The sequence below is a fragment of the Lepidothrix coronata genome, unplaced genomic scaffold, assembly GCF_001604755.1.
Source record: "Lepidothrix coronata isolate B3197 unplaced genomic scaffold, Lepidothrix_coronata-1.0 Scaffold28, whole genome shotgun sequence".
NCBI classification, from domain to species: domain Eukaryota; kingdom Metazoa; phylum Chordata; class Aves; order Passeriformes; family Pipridae; genus Lepidothrix; species Lepidothrix coronata.
This window is the reverse complement of record NW_016690208.1, coordinates 3,374,067-3,393,342: the sequence shown is the minus strand read 5'-3', so window position 1 is coordinate 3,393,342 and position 19,276 is coordinate 3,374,067. Positions and strand designations below refer to the sequence as shown.

Below are 19,276 nucleotides of genomic sequence, written 5' to 3'. Positions count from 1 at the left end.
TAGAAACTCCCTGTGTCTCCAGGGAGCAGCAGAACATGTCTGCAGAAACACACCCTCCAGCGCCGTGTGGGGGCTGCTCCCTGAATCAGCTCCTGCCCTCCTCTAATTAACGAAAGCCTGGACTTGTGTTGTCATCTCCTGGTGATTAATCCCCTTCCCCCAACGCCAGCAGCAAGCTTTCCTTCTCCCACTTGGATTGTGCAGTCTGGGGCTTGTGAGCACTGTGGGAGCTTCACAAGGATCTGCTTTCTGATCTGCTTTCCCCACCAACACCCAGTGGGGGAACTCAGGCACAGGGCAGGGAATGCTTTCCAGGCTGTCACTCCTGCATGGCAGGTCTTCCTCCATTCACCACGGGGGACAATGTTGTCTTATCTGTTCTTGTGCCAAAGGAATTTGGGCTTGGAAATAGAGAGAACTGCAGGAAAAGTGAATCACCACATGTAAATAAATCACCTGCCTGGGGATCTGATTGTGCTCTCAAGGTATTTCCCACTCAAGCCCTGTTTGCATTAACCAAGCCTCAGAGCAGTAGCTTGTTGCCTTCCCAAGGGCCCCTTGTTCCTTCCATCTCTTTCTGCTCAGCTGGAACAGACTCATCATTCATTGTCCATCTAATTTAAGAACCCATTTGACAGGCTGTTTCTCTCCTAGTCCCAGCTGGTGTCTTGTACAGTGCATCCACCCCCTGAGGGAAAACCTCTCTGGGGGCTGAGAAACAGAAACTTCCAGCACTGAATATGAGTCAAGGTGGGGCCAGACTGTGATTCTCTTGTTCTCCCCACTGACAGGACAAGGATCATTTCCACTAAGCCAGACTGGGACCCTTTTTTGCTCCTATTTGGATTTCCCATAACCCTCCCATAGGTGATGTTCCCTGACATTATTGACCAGAAAGGTCATTTTGAACCACTTTGGTACCCTGCACTAGTTATGAAAGACCTGCCCTAGTCAAACCTTCTCTGGGTGAGATCTGGGGCACGGAAACAAGATGGTCTTTGAACAGACATGGACGAGGAAGGATAAAAACATCAGTTATATATTCCATGCACAAAACCAGCTTGTGGAACAGCCACGTGCATCTGGCTGACTTAACACAGCTAAAGCAGCACAGTGGTGGAAAAGAGCTGGAAGGCTGGGAGCTCCCTGCCAGAGCTGCTGGGTTCACGCTCCTGCCCTTTGTCTCACCTGTTCAGCCTGGGGCTCTTCGAGCAAGGGGCTGTCTCTGTGTTTTGTTCTGTGTTTGCACAGGGACTAGCCTGGTTTGCTCACTAGGGAATGTGAGATACACAGAATGAGTTTCTTTCTCAGTGGGGATTTGCTCTGATCTCAAAGGGCAGCTCTTAGCACAAAGGTCACTATTTTCTCACTTGAATCCCACCTGCTCTGCTTCACCTCGCTGCCCCAGCAAGTCCCTGCGGGATCCCCAGGGATGGAACACTCAGAGAGCAACAGCTGCTCTCCAGGTGGAGTGACAGTGACAGGACAGTGACAGGCACTTCCAGGGACAGCAGGAACTGGAGAAGGAGTTCCAGGAGTGGGTTGTACTTTACTCACACTAAACCCCCAATCCTGTAGTTCTGCTCCACACAATCAAATAATTTAGGAAAGCATCACTAGCAAAACGCATCTGAGGAGTGACATTTAAATGTCTGCCTGCCCACCCAGCTCCCTCCTTTCTCCACGAGTATTGCTGTACTGACTTGACTTTTCTTGTGCTATATTTAGCTTAAACATAGATCCACCAAATGTTGCTGTTTCATGTAATACTAGTGTAAAGCCTTAAGAATAGAGAGGCAGTTTTAACCAGAAATCTCTACTTGTATGCCCACCTCATCCCCCCTGCTCCCCTGCTGAACCTTTAGCTAATTTAAAGCAAGCCAGATGAGTACAAACTGCCTTTAAAAAGTACTTCATTACGGTGTGTTTTTAGTGAGTTTTGCCAGCAGCAAATTACATAGTTCTAGACCTTTTGAAGTGTGCGTTTTCCCCACTGTTGAGCACTGACACCGTTACTATAATTAGAATGATGTTGCTCTGTAGCAGCATCTAGTGCCAGAGCCAGAGCCCTGGCAGCACCTTTTCCTTTCCTGGCAGCGCTCCCCAGTCAGAGCTGCTGGTTCTGCTGGCCTGGAGCCACGGAGGAGGGTCAGGTGCCATGGGCTGTGCCTTGTCACTCATTCCCACTGTCACTCATTCCCGGGCAGAACTGGCTGCTGGGGCCTGGGGGGGAGTGTCGGTCCCCAAAACCAGCATTGCAGCGGCCGGGAGCACTCGGCCGTGGAGTGACGCAGCCTTCTCCCAGCTCCTGCTTCTCCTGACATCACTCTGTCATGGCTCGTGTCATCGGCCTCATGATGACAAACGATGGGTACCGGAGCCGCTCTGTTTCCAGGGCAACCCCGCTGCCTCCCCGGCTCCCGCTCCAGCGCCCGCAGCTCCGGCAGCGCTTCCCCGGGGTCCCTCCGTGCCCCGTTACGGTGTTGGGTTGAGCGGAGATGAGCAGCCGGGGTGTGTGTCTGTGCCCTGGCTGCCAGCCCCGGCCTCGCCTCCTGGAGGGCTCCGCCTGGGGACAGCCCGGCGGGGCCGCGGGGGGCTCGTTAAGCCACAGCCCGAGCTCTTCTCCTATTTATATCCCGCACGGCAGCGCCGCGCCGACCCCCCCCTCCCCGGAGGGGTCTGAACAGGGCCTTCCCACGGGTCCTGCTCCCCCCGCGGCGCCCACAGCTCCCACCTCCACAAGGGAAAAGGCACTCAAAAAGCGGAGGGGCGTCCAAGGCTACGGGTGCCCCTGCAGAGGTGCCCGTGTGCTCGCCCACGGTGCGGGTACCCCTAGAGAGGTGCCCGTGAGCTCGCCCACGGTGTGGGTACCCCTGGAGAGGTGCCCGTGCGTGCTCCCACGGGTGCGGGTGGCCTTGGACAGGTGCCCGTGTGCTCGCCCACGGTGCGGGTACCCCTGGAGAAGTGCCCGCGTGTTCACCCACGAGCACCCCCGCAGCAGCCGCGCACCCACCCACCGGCCCGGGGCCGGGGCAGCGGGGCCGGGCGGAGCCGGGAGCCGCCCCCGCCCTCCCGGTAGCGGTGCCCGCCCCGGTCCCGCCCCGCTCTCCGCTCTCCCGGCCGCGCTCCTCGCTCCGCGCTGGCGGCGGCTCCCCGGGGGCGGCGGGGCCCCATGGCCGGCGCGGAGCATCGCGCCCGCCCGCCGGGGCGGTGAGAGCGGCCCCGCGGGACCCGGCGCGGGCCAGCGGCTCCTCGGCGCGGCGCTGGGGATGTGCGCGGGGCACGATGATGATCGACACCCAGGTGAGTCGTGCCGGGCCACCCCGGCGGCTTTGTCTCCCCGAGCCCCCGGCGCCCGGTGCGCTGCCCGCGGGCTCGGTGCCCTCCAGCGCCCTGGTGAGAGGGGGCTCGGGGCGGCCCACGCGTGTCCGCGGTGCGTGACCGATGCGTGCGCGGTGCCAGGGAACGGGTGGGCTCTGCCGGTGGCTTCCCGGGGGTCTGTAGCTGCAGGTGCCTGTCGCTTGCTGCCTGTTGGGGTCGGGGGGCACTGTACCTGCCAGCACCCCGGGTCTGCAGCGTGAGCTTTGGCGGAGGAAAAGCAGCAGCTTTGCGGAGAGAGGAGGAAGTCTTGTTTCTCAGTGGTTTCTTGGTTTTTTTTTTTTTTTGCTTTCTGTTTGTGCGATGGGTAAGTGCGGCCGGTAGAAGAGGGGATGACGGATCGGGGATGAAAGCAAGACAGTTTGGGACAGGGTCTGGCCGCCGCTGCGATGCTGTAGCTGCCGCTGCGCTGTGATGCTGCTGGCAAGGCTGGAGCTGCTGCGTGCTGTGCCAAGCCAGGGCCGCAGCTCTCCTGGCACCGCTCGGGCCAAGTGGCATCAGGAGGTCCCTTGTCTCTGCCTGGTGTGTTTATGAGGCTAAGGGATCTAAGTTGAGCCGAGGTGAAACTAAAGCTGTGTGCTCACAAACCCACTGATGCTTTTGGGGCAGGGGAGTAAGAAGCAAAGGCATGAAATTTGGGGGTGGCGTCAGAATGTGCCTTTTTTTGTTTTTGATGCCCCTCTGACTTTACCCTTTTTATTACCTTACTGATGTTCCCCTCCTGATCCCAATCCTGGGAAGGGAAGGGACGGGTCTGTGCTGCTGCCCTTGTGGGGGTGGTAGGAAGATAAGTGGGCAGTGATGGCTCCTGGGAGACCAAGGATGAATAAAGGGAAGGGCTGATGCTGCGCTGGAGAAGTGGGCTGGGATCCATTTTTGGACTGGAAAAATGTGCATTCCAGAGCCGCCTCCAGCACCCTTGTCTGGGCCTCATTCACCTTGATCCAGCCCAATAAACAAAAGGTGAATTAGCTCTGTTGGAGGTAAAGTGCATGAAGCAGGCTCTGGTGCCAGCGTGTGTATGTGCTGGATGGTGGCACAGCCCTTTGGAAAAGGGGATTGGCAACCAAAATACTGGAGTTTGGGTCCTGACCCTGCCAAGGGTCAAGAGCAAGAGTTCTCTGTCACTATGGCTGTGGACTTGCTGGGAAATCCAGAAAATTATAGGTGTAAAGTTGTCTAGAAAAAGATGTGCAGAGCTCAGTCTCCCAGGTTGGGGAATGCACATTGCATCCTATGGAGTACTTTGCATTAAAGTCTCAATTTCAGCCTTCCTGTCACTTTTTATACTTATCCCCATTTCATACATGGGCAAACTGGAGCACGTAGAGGTGTTTGTACCAAACTCAGGATCCTGTGTGGTGGGTGTTACAGTGGAGAGCACGGGTTAGAAGTCCTGATCCTGCCTGCTTGAAGAGGATGAGCCACTCTGTTGTTTACAGGGTGCAATTTATCGAGGTCCCATCATTTGGGACTTAACCAGTGAAGAGGAATTTCCAGCTGCACCCACAGCCGCACCCTGCCAGTTCTTATGGCTGTTACAGCTACATTTTTCATGCCTCGTAAATGTTTCTCTCCCCGGTTGCTAAGGGAAAGACCCACACAAACAACTGGGAAAACTGAGTGCTGGAAAGTAAATAAGCTGAGCAAACAAGGAGATTTTTTTTTTTCTTTTTTCATCTCCAAGTGCTGCAGGTGTGTTGTTCCAGGTGTCCTGACATGTGAAAGAAAAGGTTCACGTGCAAGGGCGAATTTCAGCCTTTAAAATGGAAACCTGCACGTGAGCCAGGTCAGGAGGTGGCTTCCATCCTGAACCAAGCTCCCAGAGCCGCAGACTCATCCCCCCTCTTCCCTTTCTGGCCGTTTGGGCAGGAGAAGGGAGCAGATGGTGGACAAGCAGTCTTGGGGCTGGCTGAGGACAGGACACAGAGTGCCTGAGTGCAGGCAAGCAAAGCTGGAGCTGGATTTCTTTCTGCCTTTCCCTGTCATCTGCTCCCTGTGTCTGAAGTGACTCCAATGGCTCGGAGTTAACTCTTGGTGCTGCTCTGGGGGGGGTAGGAGGGTGAGTTGGCAACAAGTGACAGCGAGTGAGGGTCCAGCTGGCAGCAGGGGCTGGGAGGCAGCAGGTGGGGGGATGCAAAGTCCCTCCTCGGCGTGGTACAGCCACTCCATCTGGAGCTCCCACTCATGCCTGTGTCTGTGTGCCCGCAGACAGGGCTGAACAGAGGATGCAGCGACTGCTGCAGGCTCCAGAGTAAATCTCTGGGACACTGTAATGATTGATCTGACATCCTGTAGCTCAGTGCAGTTTATTATCTTTGGGGTCAGTTTGCTTTGAGGTTTCTCTTTAAGTGAAGAAATGAGGGGCTTTTCAGGACCATGTTTATTCTGGGCACGTCCAGGGTTGTGTTTTTCCGCTCCTTGCAGTGTTTTCACTGTGCCATTCCCTACACAGTGCCTGGATCTTGAGAAGCAGGGGCCCTGATTTTGGGTGGTAATCTTCAGAGTAATCTGTGCTATCCATCAGCATGGATTTTGCTTCTGATACCTTTCCCATTGCTATAGCAACACATGTCTGACAGAGGAACCAGCGCGCTTTCCAGGCCATGGATGCAGGGAAACTGCTTCACCTGCCCCCAAGCTGCAATCACTTGTGGAACAGGGCTGGTTAACTGGCAACTACACCCAGCTGCTGGGGCTGGAGGAGCAGGGAAGCTGCTATTAACTCCCTCAGGCTGACCCTGCTCTCCCAGGTGTTCCCACTATCTGGGGTTCCCCTGGGATATCAGGGCGACAAAGTACAGGGAGATGGGAAGTGCATGGTATCTAGTGCCAGGATCTGGGACTTCCCTCCAAAGGAGATGCTTGGCATGGTGTCAAATACCTTCCCAAGGCTCGGTGAGTGTTAGGGGCTGTTCCCCTCTTTCCCCCTCCCCTTGCCTGTGGAGAAGCTGGAAGATGTGCCTCGCCTGCAGAGTGCTGATGGAGGAGGGGGGTTGTTTGTCTGCTTTTGGAGGAGGGAGGTTGTTTGTCTGCTTTTGCCAAGTGAGCTTCGTTTCCGCCTCCATCTCCTTCACACACCGTGGTCACTGGATGGGCTCTGGGACTCTCTCTTGTTCTGCTCTGCCTCCCCATCCTGCTGTCCTTTGCTTTCTGTGCAGGCCAGAGGCCATTCAGCTGCAGGTGCCATCGGGACAGCTGTAGGGCTGCCTTCCTATTGCAGTGATGCTGCTGCCTCCTTGTGTGGCTCGGTGATGGCTGGGGACACTCTTGTGAGCGGTGTGAGCTGTGTCAGCCCCTGTAAGCCCTGTGTGGGCAGGCCACGGGCTGCCCCGAGCCCAGCAGGGCTGTGCAGCAGATGGCACTGTTGTTTTCCCTATGAGTTACTGCCTTGGGTTTGCCTTCATCGGTGCTGAGAAGGGTCAGGGGTGATGGGAGCAGGGACATGGCAGGCGTCCGGCTCCCTGGGAAAGCCCAGCACGCCGAGCTGGGCTCCCCTGCGGGGAGCAGATCTGCTCAGCAGGGCTCACCCAGGAGGAGCCGTGCTTGGCTTCATGGTGATGAGTAACATGAGCCAGCTCCATCCTTGGAGACCTCAGGCTCAATCCCAAAGGCGCTGTGGGCCTGCTGTGAGACCTCAGCAAGGCCATGTCAATCACCGCGTCCCTCCTATAAAAAGAAACCCCTGATCCACAGCTCCCTTTTGTGCTTGTTCCCACTGTCACCAGTCAACCCATCCCCCAGCACTCAGTAAACATCAGGCGGACGCGTGACCTTTCCATCAGCCCGGGGTGGCCGGGAGAGGTGCCTGTGCTGCTTTCCAGGCTGCCACATCGGCGCTGTCAGTGCCGGCCCAGGAGCGTTCCCTCCGTGCCCGGGGCGGGTGTTGGACACGCCGTGTCCCTGCCCCGCTGGCTGGCACAGCGCCGGCGTTCAGGGGTGGCCGTGGCAGCTGCTGGCAGCTGTTTGGGTGCCTGAGCTGCCTCCCAAACAAACATCCCTCCTGCTCAGCCTGGGGCCGGCTGCTGCGGGATGCTCTGGTGGTGTGTGGGGGGGAGAAGCCTCCAGATGTTAGCAGGTTTTCCTGCTGGGATTGCCCCGAGTCCAGCCTGCGTGACCTGCGGTGGGGTTCGCCCATCTGTTTTCCTTGAGGATTTGCGTTTCAAGCCGCTTGATTTCTTGGGGACCTTTTGGCTCCCAAGGCACCCCGGGTGTGCCTGTGTGCTCGCCCTCGGCCACCCAGAGCTCTGGGCCGGGTCCCTGCGGGGCGTCTCCGTGGATATTCTCTTTCTCCGCTGATATTCCCCAACATTTTGGCTGCGGGTCAAAGACAATGTTTGTAGACATGAGCTGACGTCAAAGGCGGCTTGGTGGTGGCGTGCTGGGGGATCACAGAGTTTCCGCTCCCTCGAGGCCCCGGGAGCGCAGCGGGAGTTCATTCTCTGCAAAGATTTCCAGCCTCCCAGTGCCCCTGGGTTTGCTGGGCTGTGCTCTGCTGTGGCCCCACAGGCTCCTGCCTGCTGTGCTTGGGGCAGGTGAACCTCATGTGCTCCCTGGAGAAGGTGTAGCTGCAATCCAGTGTCCTTCACCACCCTGCCTGGAGAGGGATTTCAAAGACAGGGGGAAGGAAAGGGTGCAGCGGTGCCCTGGTGGGTTAGTGAGGGTGGAGAAGCCCTTCCTTGCTCTGTCCTGCTTTGTGTAGGATTTGGAGAAAATCAGAACCTTTAGACGTGACATCAGAGCTCTGGGATGTCAAAATATCCCAGATAAGGTCCTGCACTTCCCTTTGGGCTCTAGAAAAGAAAGGTGATAAAATGAGTGAGGTGTGGTGCAGACATTGACTGCTGTGGGCTGGACAGTGCTGTTAGAGGGGATCACTGGTGATGGGAGAAGCACTCCTGGTGTCCTGGAGGGGTCGTGCAGCTGGGATGCTGGTTACTGGCACAAGCTTAGGGGTGATGCTCTGCCTGGGATTCGGGATGTGGCCGTGTGAACCTGCTCCCAGCCTCCCCGACAGTGCGTGCAGCCCGATCACACCCTGTGAGCCGTGTCTGCCTTGCACCCTCGCGGGTTCCTGGGGACATCCGCTGATCCTTTTTATCTTTCCTCCTCCGTGCGGTCCCAGTCTGTTTCCCACTCCCTGCCTGCCCTGAGGGCAGGAAGCAAACACTTCAGGGGCCGTGTTCAGCACCGAAGGAGCCCTCCTGGCCCTTGCACGGGATGGGGGGGATGGGGAGGTCGAGGTCGTTCCGCAGCGCAGCCCCTTTGAAATCCTCGCAGCCGCCCTGCCCGGCTCTTTTGGCCCCGCCGGCTCCATCCCACAGCGGATTTCCCACCGTGTGTTTCCTGCCTGTCCCTCTCTGCAGTGTCCCCTGCGGACACGGCTCTTCACCTCCCTGGGGAGGAGAGGCCACTGGTGTGATAAACAACGACAGGTCAGGGTGGTGTGGAAAGGTCCAGGGCAGGCGGAAACACCCCGGTCAGGGTGGCTGCTGCTGCGTGTCCCGCTCCAGTTTACACGGAATGGGAATACAGCCGGCCCTTGGCTGCTTTTAGCCCCTCTCCAAGGAGGTTGGGCAGCCCCGGGGGAGAGCCAGCGGTGGAGTCTGCTGGGAGGGGATGGAGGAGGCTTCCCACAGTGGTGGTGGTTGAGGTGCACAAAAGCACTGGCTGTGCAGGCCTAGAAAGCAGCTGCTGCCCGAGCTGTGGGTGTCTGTGGGGCAGATCTGGTGGGTGCCCGCCGGGAGAGGGCAGCTGGTCCAGGGCAGGAGCAGCTGAGGGATGGGGCTGCCTGTGCAGAGGCTGGAAGAGCAGGGCTGGGTGTCCTTTCTTTATCATCATCATCATCATTATTACTATATTTCAATTATTAAAATATTTGTATCTCAACCCACGAGGGTATTTTCCCTGGGAGAAGCCCCACACTGGCTGCCCCATGCCCAGCCAAGGGGAGCACAAGTCTCCTCCTCCTACAAACACTGAGGGCTCGTGGTTGTTTAAGGGCCCTGTTTTTCTTGGCAGAGGTTGAAAGTCCCAGCAGGCTTCAAACCCTCCCGTTCAGCATTTCCATGGTGATGGGAAGGCTCTTCTGGTGGCTGTGCCGTCCTCAGTGCCACCAAAATAATGAGGCTGGTCAAGCGCTGTGCCTCGGTGGGGTGGGTTTGGAAGCCACAGCCTGTGGTCCCTGTCCCACTGGGGGGTTTGGACACTCTCCTTCCCCAGTGCTCGTGGAGGGCAGTTTATTTTGCCTCCAGCGAGATAAGCACTAAAAGAGGAAGGGTTTTGTTTAGGAGACCATGCCCAGACTCCTGGACCATGTGGCACTGGTGGCATCGTGTCCCCTGACAGAGAGCCCGTCCTGTGCTTCCACATCCAAAACCCATCGTGGAAAAGATGAGGCCTGGCAATTTGCAAAGCTGTGCGAATAGCAATAGTTAAAGGGAAAGGAAGGGGAGATGAGTGATGGATGCTCCCGCAGTCTGGGGAAGGTGCGTCCCCGCTGGCGGAGAGGCGTTTATCTCCCTCCTGCCGCAGCGCGGACCCTCCTCCTCAGGCGAACCGCTGCGGATATCCCCACCTGCCGTCGGGAGGGAATGTGCACCCGCAGGGATTTTAGTCTGACGAGGTATCAGCCAGGCACCCATCCATATTTTGCCCCGTGGCACAGCCCCTGCTGTGCACTTGGTGGGAGGTCTGGCCACAGGACCCGCCGCTTCTCCTGTTTTTCTCCTGTCGCTGCGTTTCCTCGGAGCTCACTGGAGCGTGGAGGCTTCTCACCCTCGTGTGGAAGTGCAGCATGGCTCTGGGTACCCGGGACTGGGTCGGCAATTGAGATTTTACATCCTCTGCAAGCTTGGTTTATGGTTTTCCCCCCCCCTGCACTGGCTATGGTTGCTAACTAGCAGGGAGGGATGCACTCTTGAAACGTTTTGCAAATAGATGATGAAATGTATCCTTTCTCCTTAGAAAGCTGCAAGGAAATTCACATTCTCCCACGAAATGTTTATATATTTTGGCCAAAACTGTGTATCTTTTGCTGTCAAACATCTCTAAGTAGGGCCAGGTGCAATAATATTTGTGAACATTTCAGGGGCCAACTCCTGCCAGTTTGCCTGTGTGGGCACCATGTCCCTGTGCAAGCCCTCCTGGCTCAGTGACCTGTGTCTCATGGTGGGATCCAAGTTGTCTCTGTGGTGGCCACCACGGACCCTGCACTGGCCACTCTGGGTGTCGCAGCCCTGCTTTTGGGGAACTCATCCAGCACCTACCAGGGCTGGGCGCTGCTCTGGGTGGTTCTGACTGCTTACACAAGTCCCCTTTGCACTGTTCCCTGTGCTGCTTTGAAAGGGTGTTTAGTTAATAGGATTATAAAGCTTTCCTGTCGTTAGGCAACGGAAATCAATGGTGGGCCCCCGGGAATGAGCTTCATCCGATTTGCAGCACTGTCACCACAGGGCTGTGCGGGGTGTGCGGCCAGAGACGGCTCTGGGGCTGGGGGGGGATGTGCTGCCCCCTGTGCTGAGTGCCAGGCTGGGAGGGGGGCTCCTGAAAATAAAGAGAAAAAGGATATAAAGCTATTGGAGAGCATCCAAAGAAGGGCCATGGAAATGGTAAAGGGGCTGTATGAGGAGTGGCTGAGGTCACTGGGGTTTTTGACTGGAGAAAAGGAGACTGAATTTGGGGGGGGGTCTTGGTGGCTTGGCCTGAAAGCTGAGAGTAGGGACTGCTCTGCAGTGCCTGGGGGGCTTCGCTCTCCCCTCTGCTGTGAGAAAGCATCTGGAAAGAGCAGGTTGGTAGGATGGGCTCATTAATCTGTGCAGCAGCAAAGCGAGCTCACAACTGCCATCTCCAAAATGCAGCAGGCTCCCAGCCCCCTCCGTGGTGAGCTGCACAGGGGCCAGGCCTGGGAGAGCCAAGGTCCAGCCTCAGCCCCCAGGAGGTCAGGGAAGGGCCTCTGTGCTCTCTGGACTGTGTCCACCAGAGCTGACAGCCTTGGGGTCTGCTCAGTCCCACCACGCCTTGTCCTTCCCCTCCTCACCCTCCCTCAGGGGATTCCAGTCTGGAATGCCTCTCCCTCTCCGATCCAGGGCCGTGCCTCTTGGGAGAGCTCTGCACGAGGCATTGACTCCCCCTGCAGCCGAGGGGGCAACGTGGAACCTTTTGCTGTTGGAATGGGAGGGTGGGGAGCAGCTGGATGGGAGCCCTGAAGGAAACTTCCAGGAAAATCAACCTGCTGCAGGAATCTGGCCGTGCAACAAGTGTTTCCCATGTCCTTGGCTATCACAGGCTGGTGCAGAGGGGACTCCCGTGGTGGAGACTTCTTTAAACCCCTGCAAAACAGGCGTGAAGAGGGAGGACTGGGAGAGCCTTTGGCTAAGGGTGTAGGGCTGGAAACCTCCAGGCTGCCAGAGCTGTGTCTGTTATCTCTCTATCCCGCAGTTTGTTGTCTGCCAAGTGACACAGAGCAGTGGTGTGGATCTGCAGATAACCTCTGGGCCGTGTGTAATGCAGGCTGAAGCCTGTGTGAGGAGCTGAGACGGTTTTAAACAGCACAATGAGAGCAGCTCCGAGGGCGGGGGAGACTGGAACCTCCTCTTTTGGGTTTGTTTAAGCTTCAGCTAAGCCCTGGAAAATATGCTGAAGGGAACAGCCCTGCCCAGAGCTGGAGGCTTGGCCAAGTGGGTGAATTAGTGGATGCTCCATCTCTGGTGAACGCTCCAGACAGTGTGTTGTGCTTTCCACCGTGTCTGCGTGGCCCTGGTTGTCTGCAGACAGGTGCCCAGAGAGATGCCCAGGCCTTGCTGCCAGTCTGGCCTCGCCACAGACGGGCTGCTGCTCTGGCCTGTTGGCAGGTGGAATAAATCCCTGCAGGAAAAGTGCAATTGGTAACAGCAGGGATTGTCATGGCTTGCTAATACCCTCAGCTCTCCATTCCCCCCGGCATCTTTCTCTTCTCCAGCAAAGATGTTTGCAGTGGGAAGCACTTGGTCGTGCTGCTGAGCTGGTGTGGGGACAGCTGAGCCCTGTTGTGCCCTGTGCTGTGCCCTGTGCTGTGCCAACCTGGGTCCCAGCAGGGTGGCTGCACTGCCAGGGCACTGTTTGGAGCTGCCATAGAGGGGACAGGCTGTGCTGATGTTTGGGAGCTTATTCTTGTCCCCAGTCTTTCTTAAATCTTCCTGTGCTGCAGGCTCCCCTGATGGGCAGGTGTTTTGGGTGATGATGGGACTTTCCCTCAGGTTTGGAGCTGGCAGGGAACAGCAATGGGCATATGGGTGTTTGTGGCAGCCTCCCACACCCATGCAGCCCCAGCTCCAAAGCCTGCTGTGTCTGCCCAGGTTGGGAAGTGGGGCATCTAGGCATGAATACAGTCATCCCAGCAATACATGCAGAAAACACGTGTGGGCCCTGTGCCAGGGGTTTCCTGGCATTAGTGCCATGCCAGGGTCTCTCCAGCAGCACAGTGTGGCCCACGTGGGGTGGGGAGGCCACAGAGGTGTCATTAAAAGGGCTTAACCTAGTGGGAAATGGATTTGGGGTAAACCAAGAAGAGGGCTGTGGGAGCAGCTGTGGACTGCAGGCAGTTATGTGGTGCCTGTTTTCCTTATTTCCTTCTTCCCTCCTGCAGAGTGGTGGAATGGGGGGCAGGAGGGAGTGGGGAGCCACTCAGGGTCAGGGTGTCCTTCCTCTACCCCATCTGATGGAATGGCCATGTCGTGGTGGAATGGCAGGTCCCCTCCTAGGGCAGCTCTGCCCACCCGGGGCTCCCCACCCGTGGGCACCTGGGGGCTGCAGCAGTGCTGTCCCCAGCCCGGGCTCTGTCCCCACCTCCCGGGGGAGGCGGTTATGGAAAGTCAGTCAACTGTTGCCATGACAGCCCCGAGCACGGCTCCCTCCCGATCCTTACCCACCCCGACAGCTCCTTATCACCAGCTCCCGTGGGACTGATCTCAACAGGATAAAGCGTTTTCGGCAAGGGACGAGGCAGATGGATTGCAGGCAGCACATCCCTTTTATCCTGCCAATGCAGGAAAAACAGTGCTGGAAGCAGAAAGGAGGCATATGGGTACCTGATGGTCCCTTTCCTAGGGGGGAGAGGTGATCCTCATCTCCTTTGCAGCCCCACGAGCACCGCTGGTCCCCGTTGCTGCGGTGACAGTCTCCATGGAGACCAGCCCAGCACAGCCACATCCTGGGGACCACGGCAGGGGAGGCCATGGGGACATATCCCCATCCCCTCCTCACGGGAGACACACTGGCTCCCAGGGTACACTCTCAGCCCCCAGGGGAGCGTGAAAATTGAAATCCCTTAAGTGACAAATGCGTGGAGGAATCCCGAGAAAACTAATTGGTTTTCCCCCCCACCCCTCCTTTAATGCTTGTTGGCTTTCGCTCCGCACTGGTAATTGCTGCTCTGCACCTATTAAAAGGCCGTCTCATGCTTCACACGGGCTTGATTGTGAATTAATTTTGCATACGTATCTATTCTGGGAAGCATGGGAATTTATTCAGGATGCTGAATGCCAGACGGGCTTTCCAGAGGCGTGAGGTGCAGCCTGGGCTGCGGCTGCTGCCGGGAGTGACTTGGGGGGAACGACAGCGGCTTCTTCGAGTAAATGCCTAAAAACAAGGGTGCAGATTCAAATCAAATGGGATTTATTCTCACAACTAGTTTGGGACAAGAGAAATGGGTTTCAGATGGGATATACGGAAGCACACACACATGTGTAGATGCCAAAGTGCCTTTGATTTTCACTGAGAAATAAATAGGTATCCTGCCTGCTCGTGGTCTCCTGGAAGTCCCACCAGGCATCCATCTCCATGTCTGTGCCTGTCCCTGCCTCTCTAAATCTACCTGTAGGCTTTCTGTAAATGCCAGATTTCTCCAGAGGCATGCTGTTGGGTTGGGATTTCCGTGGTTTTGAAACCAGGTTTCCTCTTTCTATTACTGAGAAATATCAAAGGGGAAGAGCTTTTGGGATTTTCCATTTGCCTTTTACTCTCATGCCACTTTCTTTCCTCTTTGTCTTTCTATCAGCTTCACACATTGAAAATAAACCAGCTGGTTTTCTGTCATTCCTCTCAAGTACAGCACTCTGGTGCAGCATGCCGTGATGTTTGGGCTTGTGCACAATACAGGGAGTTGCAATTTCCTTTTAAAAACAAACTGGCCATTGTTATTTCTAGGGAATTTCTTTAATTTTGTGGAAGCCTTTGATGCTTAACTGCATCAAGCACTAGAGTCAGCCTTCCTTCGCTGGGCCTTTGTGACTCACTTGGTGTAAGGAATGACCAATGTGATAGAAGAGGTTGGTCCCAGTTCCTGGAATGTTCACAGCATGGCAGGAATGTTGGATATCAAGATCCTCCTGTTTATGAGTTTGTCCCTGAAACCTGCATCCTGTGCAGAGGTTCAGTTCTGGTCCCTCCTGGTGTGCTCAAAATGATGTGCTTGCAGGGTGGCAGAGGCTGTTTAGACCTTAAGGAATGGATGCACTTCCCAGTGCAGGAGTCGGTCTCTCCCTGGGACAGCAGTAGAGCAGTTGGGAGCAGGATGCATCCGGCACAGGAATTGCAGTGTATTTGCCCTGCAGTTGCTCTGTTCCTGCCAAGACTGTTACTGGAAAATAGTATTTTCCCAGTAATGGTTGCTAAGCAGTGAGGTCTCATGATGGGCTTCATCTGCTCAGCTGGAGCTGCAGGAACAATAAAGCTCCAGTGCAAAATGAAGCGGGGAAGCATCAGTGGCTGTGCTGGGGCTTCCCTGTGTGCCAGAGGTACGGAGACACCAGGGGGAGGTTTCTCCTGCACCCCTTGCAGGGCTCCTCCACTCCTTGGGCTGGCACAGGCTGCTGTGGGGCTCCAGAAGCTCGCTGTGCCTGTGGGGATGGCTCTCTGTTATCCATGCAGTGGGATGGTTAAGGTGCTCGGCTGCTGTTGCCGGAGGATCTGGGATCATAGCACGGTTTCCACTCATGTCAGCCAGACTGGAGGAGCAGTAGGATGAGGCTGTCGTTTAAAGATCTGCGTAGGATCACCCTGTCTGGGCTGGTTTGATGTCAGGGGATTCTTTGCTTTGTGCTTCTGCTGCAGATCTCCCAAGGGGAATTTGTTCAAAGCCACTTTGCCGGTTTCTGCTGGAGGACCGTTAACGTGACTGGGGAAGGTGTCTGGGGACACTGGTGGGTGGACATGCACAAGCTGGCCCTGGGAGAGGAGGGGAAGGTTTCACACTATTTCTGTGACTGCGTAAATGCCCACAACATCTGGCTGGTTACCTTTGACCAGAGCATTCCATGCACAGCAGCTCCCATGTGCCATTCTGGTTGGTTTGACCTGGTTCTCTGGAGCATCTCTTCTTTTGTCCAGCCTCTTCTTCTGTTGCCCTGCCCAGTGTCTCTTCTTGGAGACACTACACTGGGAGGGACTCTACACTTGGAGTTTTGTTCTCCTTTGCAGTCTGCCCATGTGGTTTGTGATTTTCTCCAGAAGGATTGTCCCTCTGGCATCTTTCTGGCTGCCTTGTGGGAGGTCACTGGGCTCCAGGGACCAGCAGAGCAGACTGAGCCCCTGCCAGAAGTGTGTGCTCTGGGGTAGCAACCTCTCTCTATATCCCTTGATGTTACCATGAAGTCCAGGGGAGTCCTGCAGACCTGGGCACCAGCAGATGATGGGACTCCTACACCTCCACACCACCTCTGCAGAGATTCCCATTCCCATGGGACAGATTAACTGCTGAGCAGAATGATGAATGGGTTCCTGGGAATGGTAGCCCTTGTAGACTCTGGCATTTGAGTGTGCAATCTGCGTCAGGATGTTGGTACAGCCACTTAGGCTCGTTGGAAGCTGCAATCCCAGCTGGCCAAGCCCAGCTTGTTACTGGAAAGCCGTTGTTGGAAAGCCAAGCTCTGCTGACCAGTTGTTGCAGGCAGGTGAGTAACCTGAGCTGGGGCTGAAGCACAGGTTTGAATCACCTTTCCTGGAACCAGAGCTGTGGGTTCTGCCCGTGCTGGGGTCAGGTTTTGTTGCTGGTGACAGCACTGTGAAATGTGGGACCGTCCTCCATGGGAATGCACATTGTATTGAGTCACCAAGGCATCATGTACGGACAGGGACAGAGACTGGCTGTGCCAGGGTGTTTCCTGGCCTGTGCCACTACCTCTCTGCCATGAGGTAGAAAGAGTTGCCAAAATGCTGTCAGCCAGAAGCTGGGAGATGGCCCTGGATATTTTTCCTTGTCCACGTGCTTTGGCTGTAACCTCCCCTCTCTCCTCCCCTGCAAAGCCGTTCCTGGGGCCACTGCAGTGCTGCCCTGTTGTCCTTGCTGCTGCTCGTCTCAGCCCCATGGTGGTTGAAAAATCTTGTCTAATTTCAAGTTAATATGGTGTGTTTATCCCAATCTGGTCTTGTTCCAGGCTTGCCCATTAGTTCCCGTTCCTCAAGGGAACAAGGTTTTTCTCACCCTTGTGTTAAGAAAATGACGGTCTGGAACCTGCTGTCCCACGCTCTGCCCTGGTGTGCTGGGAAGGTGCCCAGCTCTGATTGTGGGCAGCACGAAGGGTCTGTGTGTGTGTGTGTGAGACCCCTCTAACCCCGCTGTCTCGGCCAGCTCTGGCTCCTGTGTGAGTGAGTCAGCCCAGCGCTGGCCGGGCCAGAGCGGGGCTGCCAAGCCCAGCTTACCTAATGCCGCAGGAATGCCTGGCTCAGCGGGGCTCCTCGGCTCTGCTCCGAAACCCAGGCCTGCTGCAAGCCAGGTTTGTGGCCTCAGGCAGTGCTGGGTTTGGGAAAGCCGGGAAAGAGCTGCACCGTCCCCGACCTATGGCAAGAGACTCCCCAAAGTGGGACCTGCTGCAGCCTGCAGTGGGAAACCACATAAAAATACCTGCCTGAAGCAGGGTCTGTTCGCCCTATTTATGTCATCCCTGCTGGGCCCAGCAGGAAGGGCAGATGGAAGGTCATAAACTCCTGTTTGTTTGAGGGCAATGGGGACTTTTAATTGGCATTTTACAAACTCCTCCTTTGGGTACACGGGTAGTCCCAGTGACTCCCCTTGCTGGGTGTGAATCGATGAACCCACCAAACTGCTTCTCTGCTGCTGCCCTTCCCGGGGAGAGACACCCTGGGTGTTTCCCTCAGTCACTGAGCCCGGTCTCTGCAGCTGGTGAGGGTGAGGTGATGGCTCTCAGGCTTGGCCCCAGGTTTACTCTTGTTTGTGAGAGCAATAACATCTGTGTGATAGGTGTTTGTAGGTGATACACATGTTGCTCCGTGTTGAGCCCTCATCCTTCTTCTGCCATTGGTGCAAATTCTATAGGACAATGCTCTTCATAGCAAACCTGTCTCATTCTGTGCCATACTCCCTTTAGCAAAGCTCTGGTTTGGATTCTCAGGCTCTCTGGTGGGAAAGGCCACACTGACCTGGGTGAAACTTTCCACGTAGAATTGTCCTACAAACAAAGCCATCACCAACAGTCACTGTCTTTTAGTGCCACACTGCATCTTCAGTGCCATAAGGTTCCCAAGCACTCTCTGGGTGTGAATTATTTAAGCTTCACTCTGGTCCTTGGAGTACAAGAAGGCGTTGAGCTGAAACTGCCTCTGACAATGGAAAGCAGGAATGGGAGAAGAGAAGGAAAGAAAAGGGGAGGCTCCAGCTCTGGCCATTCATGCTCTCTGTCTCACACCCTCTCATCCTTCCAGCTCTGCTTGTTTGCCTGTCACAACAGCCAGAGGGAAATGCTGCAACTGCTGCAGACACAGTTTGATCATAATCAGAAATCAACAGCAGGCAGGACCTGTTGTGTCTCGGAGACAATGCGCGGGGTTTGCGAGTGCCACGCATGTAGATGAGGCTGGAAAACCCCACGCCAGTGCAAAGCAGCGGCCGGAGCCAGCGCCGGGGGTTGCCCTGAAGGGAAGGAGAAGCTGGGGGGGAAGGCAGAGTGCCGTGGTGTGCCCGCAAAGGGCTGCTTCCCCAGGCTGGGGAGCATCGGCGGCCGCACACCCGCACGCACACAGGCGCACTCGCTCACACACGCGCACACACAGCCTCCCGGTGCAGCTCCTCGCAGCTCTTTGATTCGCGAGGAAGGAAATAAGACCTCTTAGAGCGGCAGAAGCAGCAGCTGTTGGCAAGATGTGCTGACAAAAATCGGGCAGGGAGAGAGATCTCCAATCGGCTTCGCCGCCTGGGCTGGACCCGCTCCCTGGGAGAGGAGCGGCGGAGGAGAGAGAGAAGAATGAGCAGCCCCTCCATCCCCGGGAAGATGGAGGCAAAACCTTTGTTCAACGTGCAGAAGGCTCTGGTGCAGCCTGTGCAGATGTGCATGTTGGATATCCCCCTGAGCGTGCAGGATGATGATGTAAGTAGAAGGCAACTGAGCCGCCAGCCCGTGCTCGGCTCCGGGGACAGGGTGGGTGTGCAAGGGCAGAGAGGTGCTGTGACCCCACCCCGGCACTGTCCGGGGGTGGTGAACTTCTGGTGAAGTTAAAGATGCCAAGAGCTGGCACCGCCTCCAGATGTGACTGTTTCCTCTCTGAAGTGGTGTGTTTTGGAGGCAGACTGTGGCACAAATTCAGGGCACCAGAACGAAAGGAAGGGTTTGGGAGGGAGGGAAAGCCTTTCTGTATGGAATAAGACTCGTGTTGTAGCTCGATGCAAAAGGGAGTGTTTGCTGCGTGTCCTGGCTCTGCTGCCCTGGACTGTGGAATGATGGGTGTGAAAACCTGGGAGGCAGCAATCGGCTGCAGAGCTCAGCTCTGCCTCCACACACCTCGGTGGCTGCCCTGCCTGGTGTCACCGTCCCTGGGCATCGCTCCTGCCCTCTCCCTCTGCTGCAGCTGCAGCCAAGCACAGGGTTTGGTCCACAATGCAAAAATTGGTGCTGGTTGCAGCACTGAG

At 56.2% G+C, this 19,276-nt stretch overlaps 1 protein-coding gene across 1 annotated transcript in view; it reads left to right on the top strand.

The window, feature by feature from the left end:
• The first annotated feature begins 3,246 nt into the window (after positions 1 to 3,246).
• Positions 3,247 to 19,276, top strand: part of RALGDS (ral guanine nucleotide dissociation stimulator) — a 57,910-nt gene continuing 41,880 nt past the window's right edge. Inside the window, exon 1 of the mRNA XM_017810322.1 lies at positions 3,247 to 3,303. Within this exon, the coding sequence (XP_017665811.1) occupies positions 3,286 to 3,303 (18 nt within the window). The 5' untranslated portion in view covers positions 3,247 to 3,285. The remainder of the gene's footprint in view (positions 3,304 to 19,276) is intronic.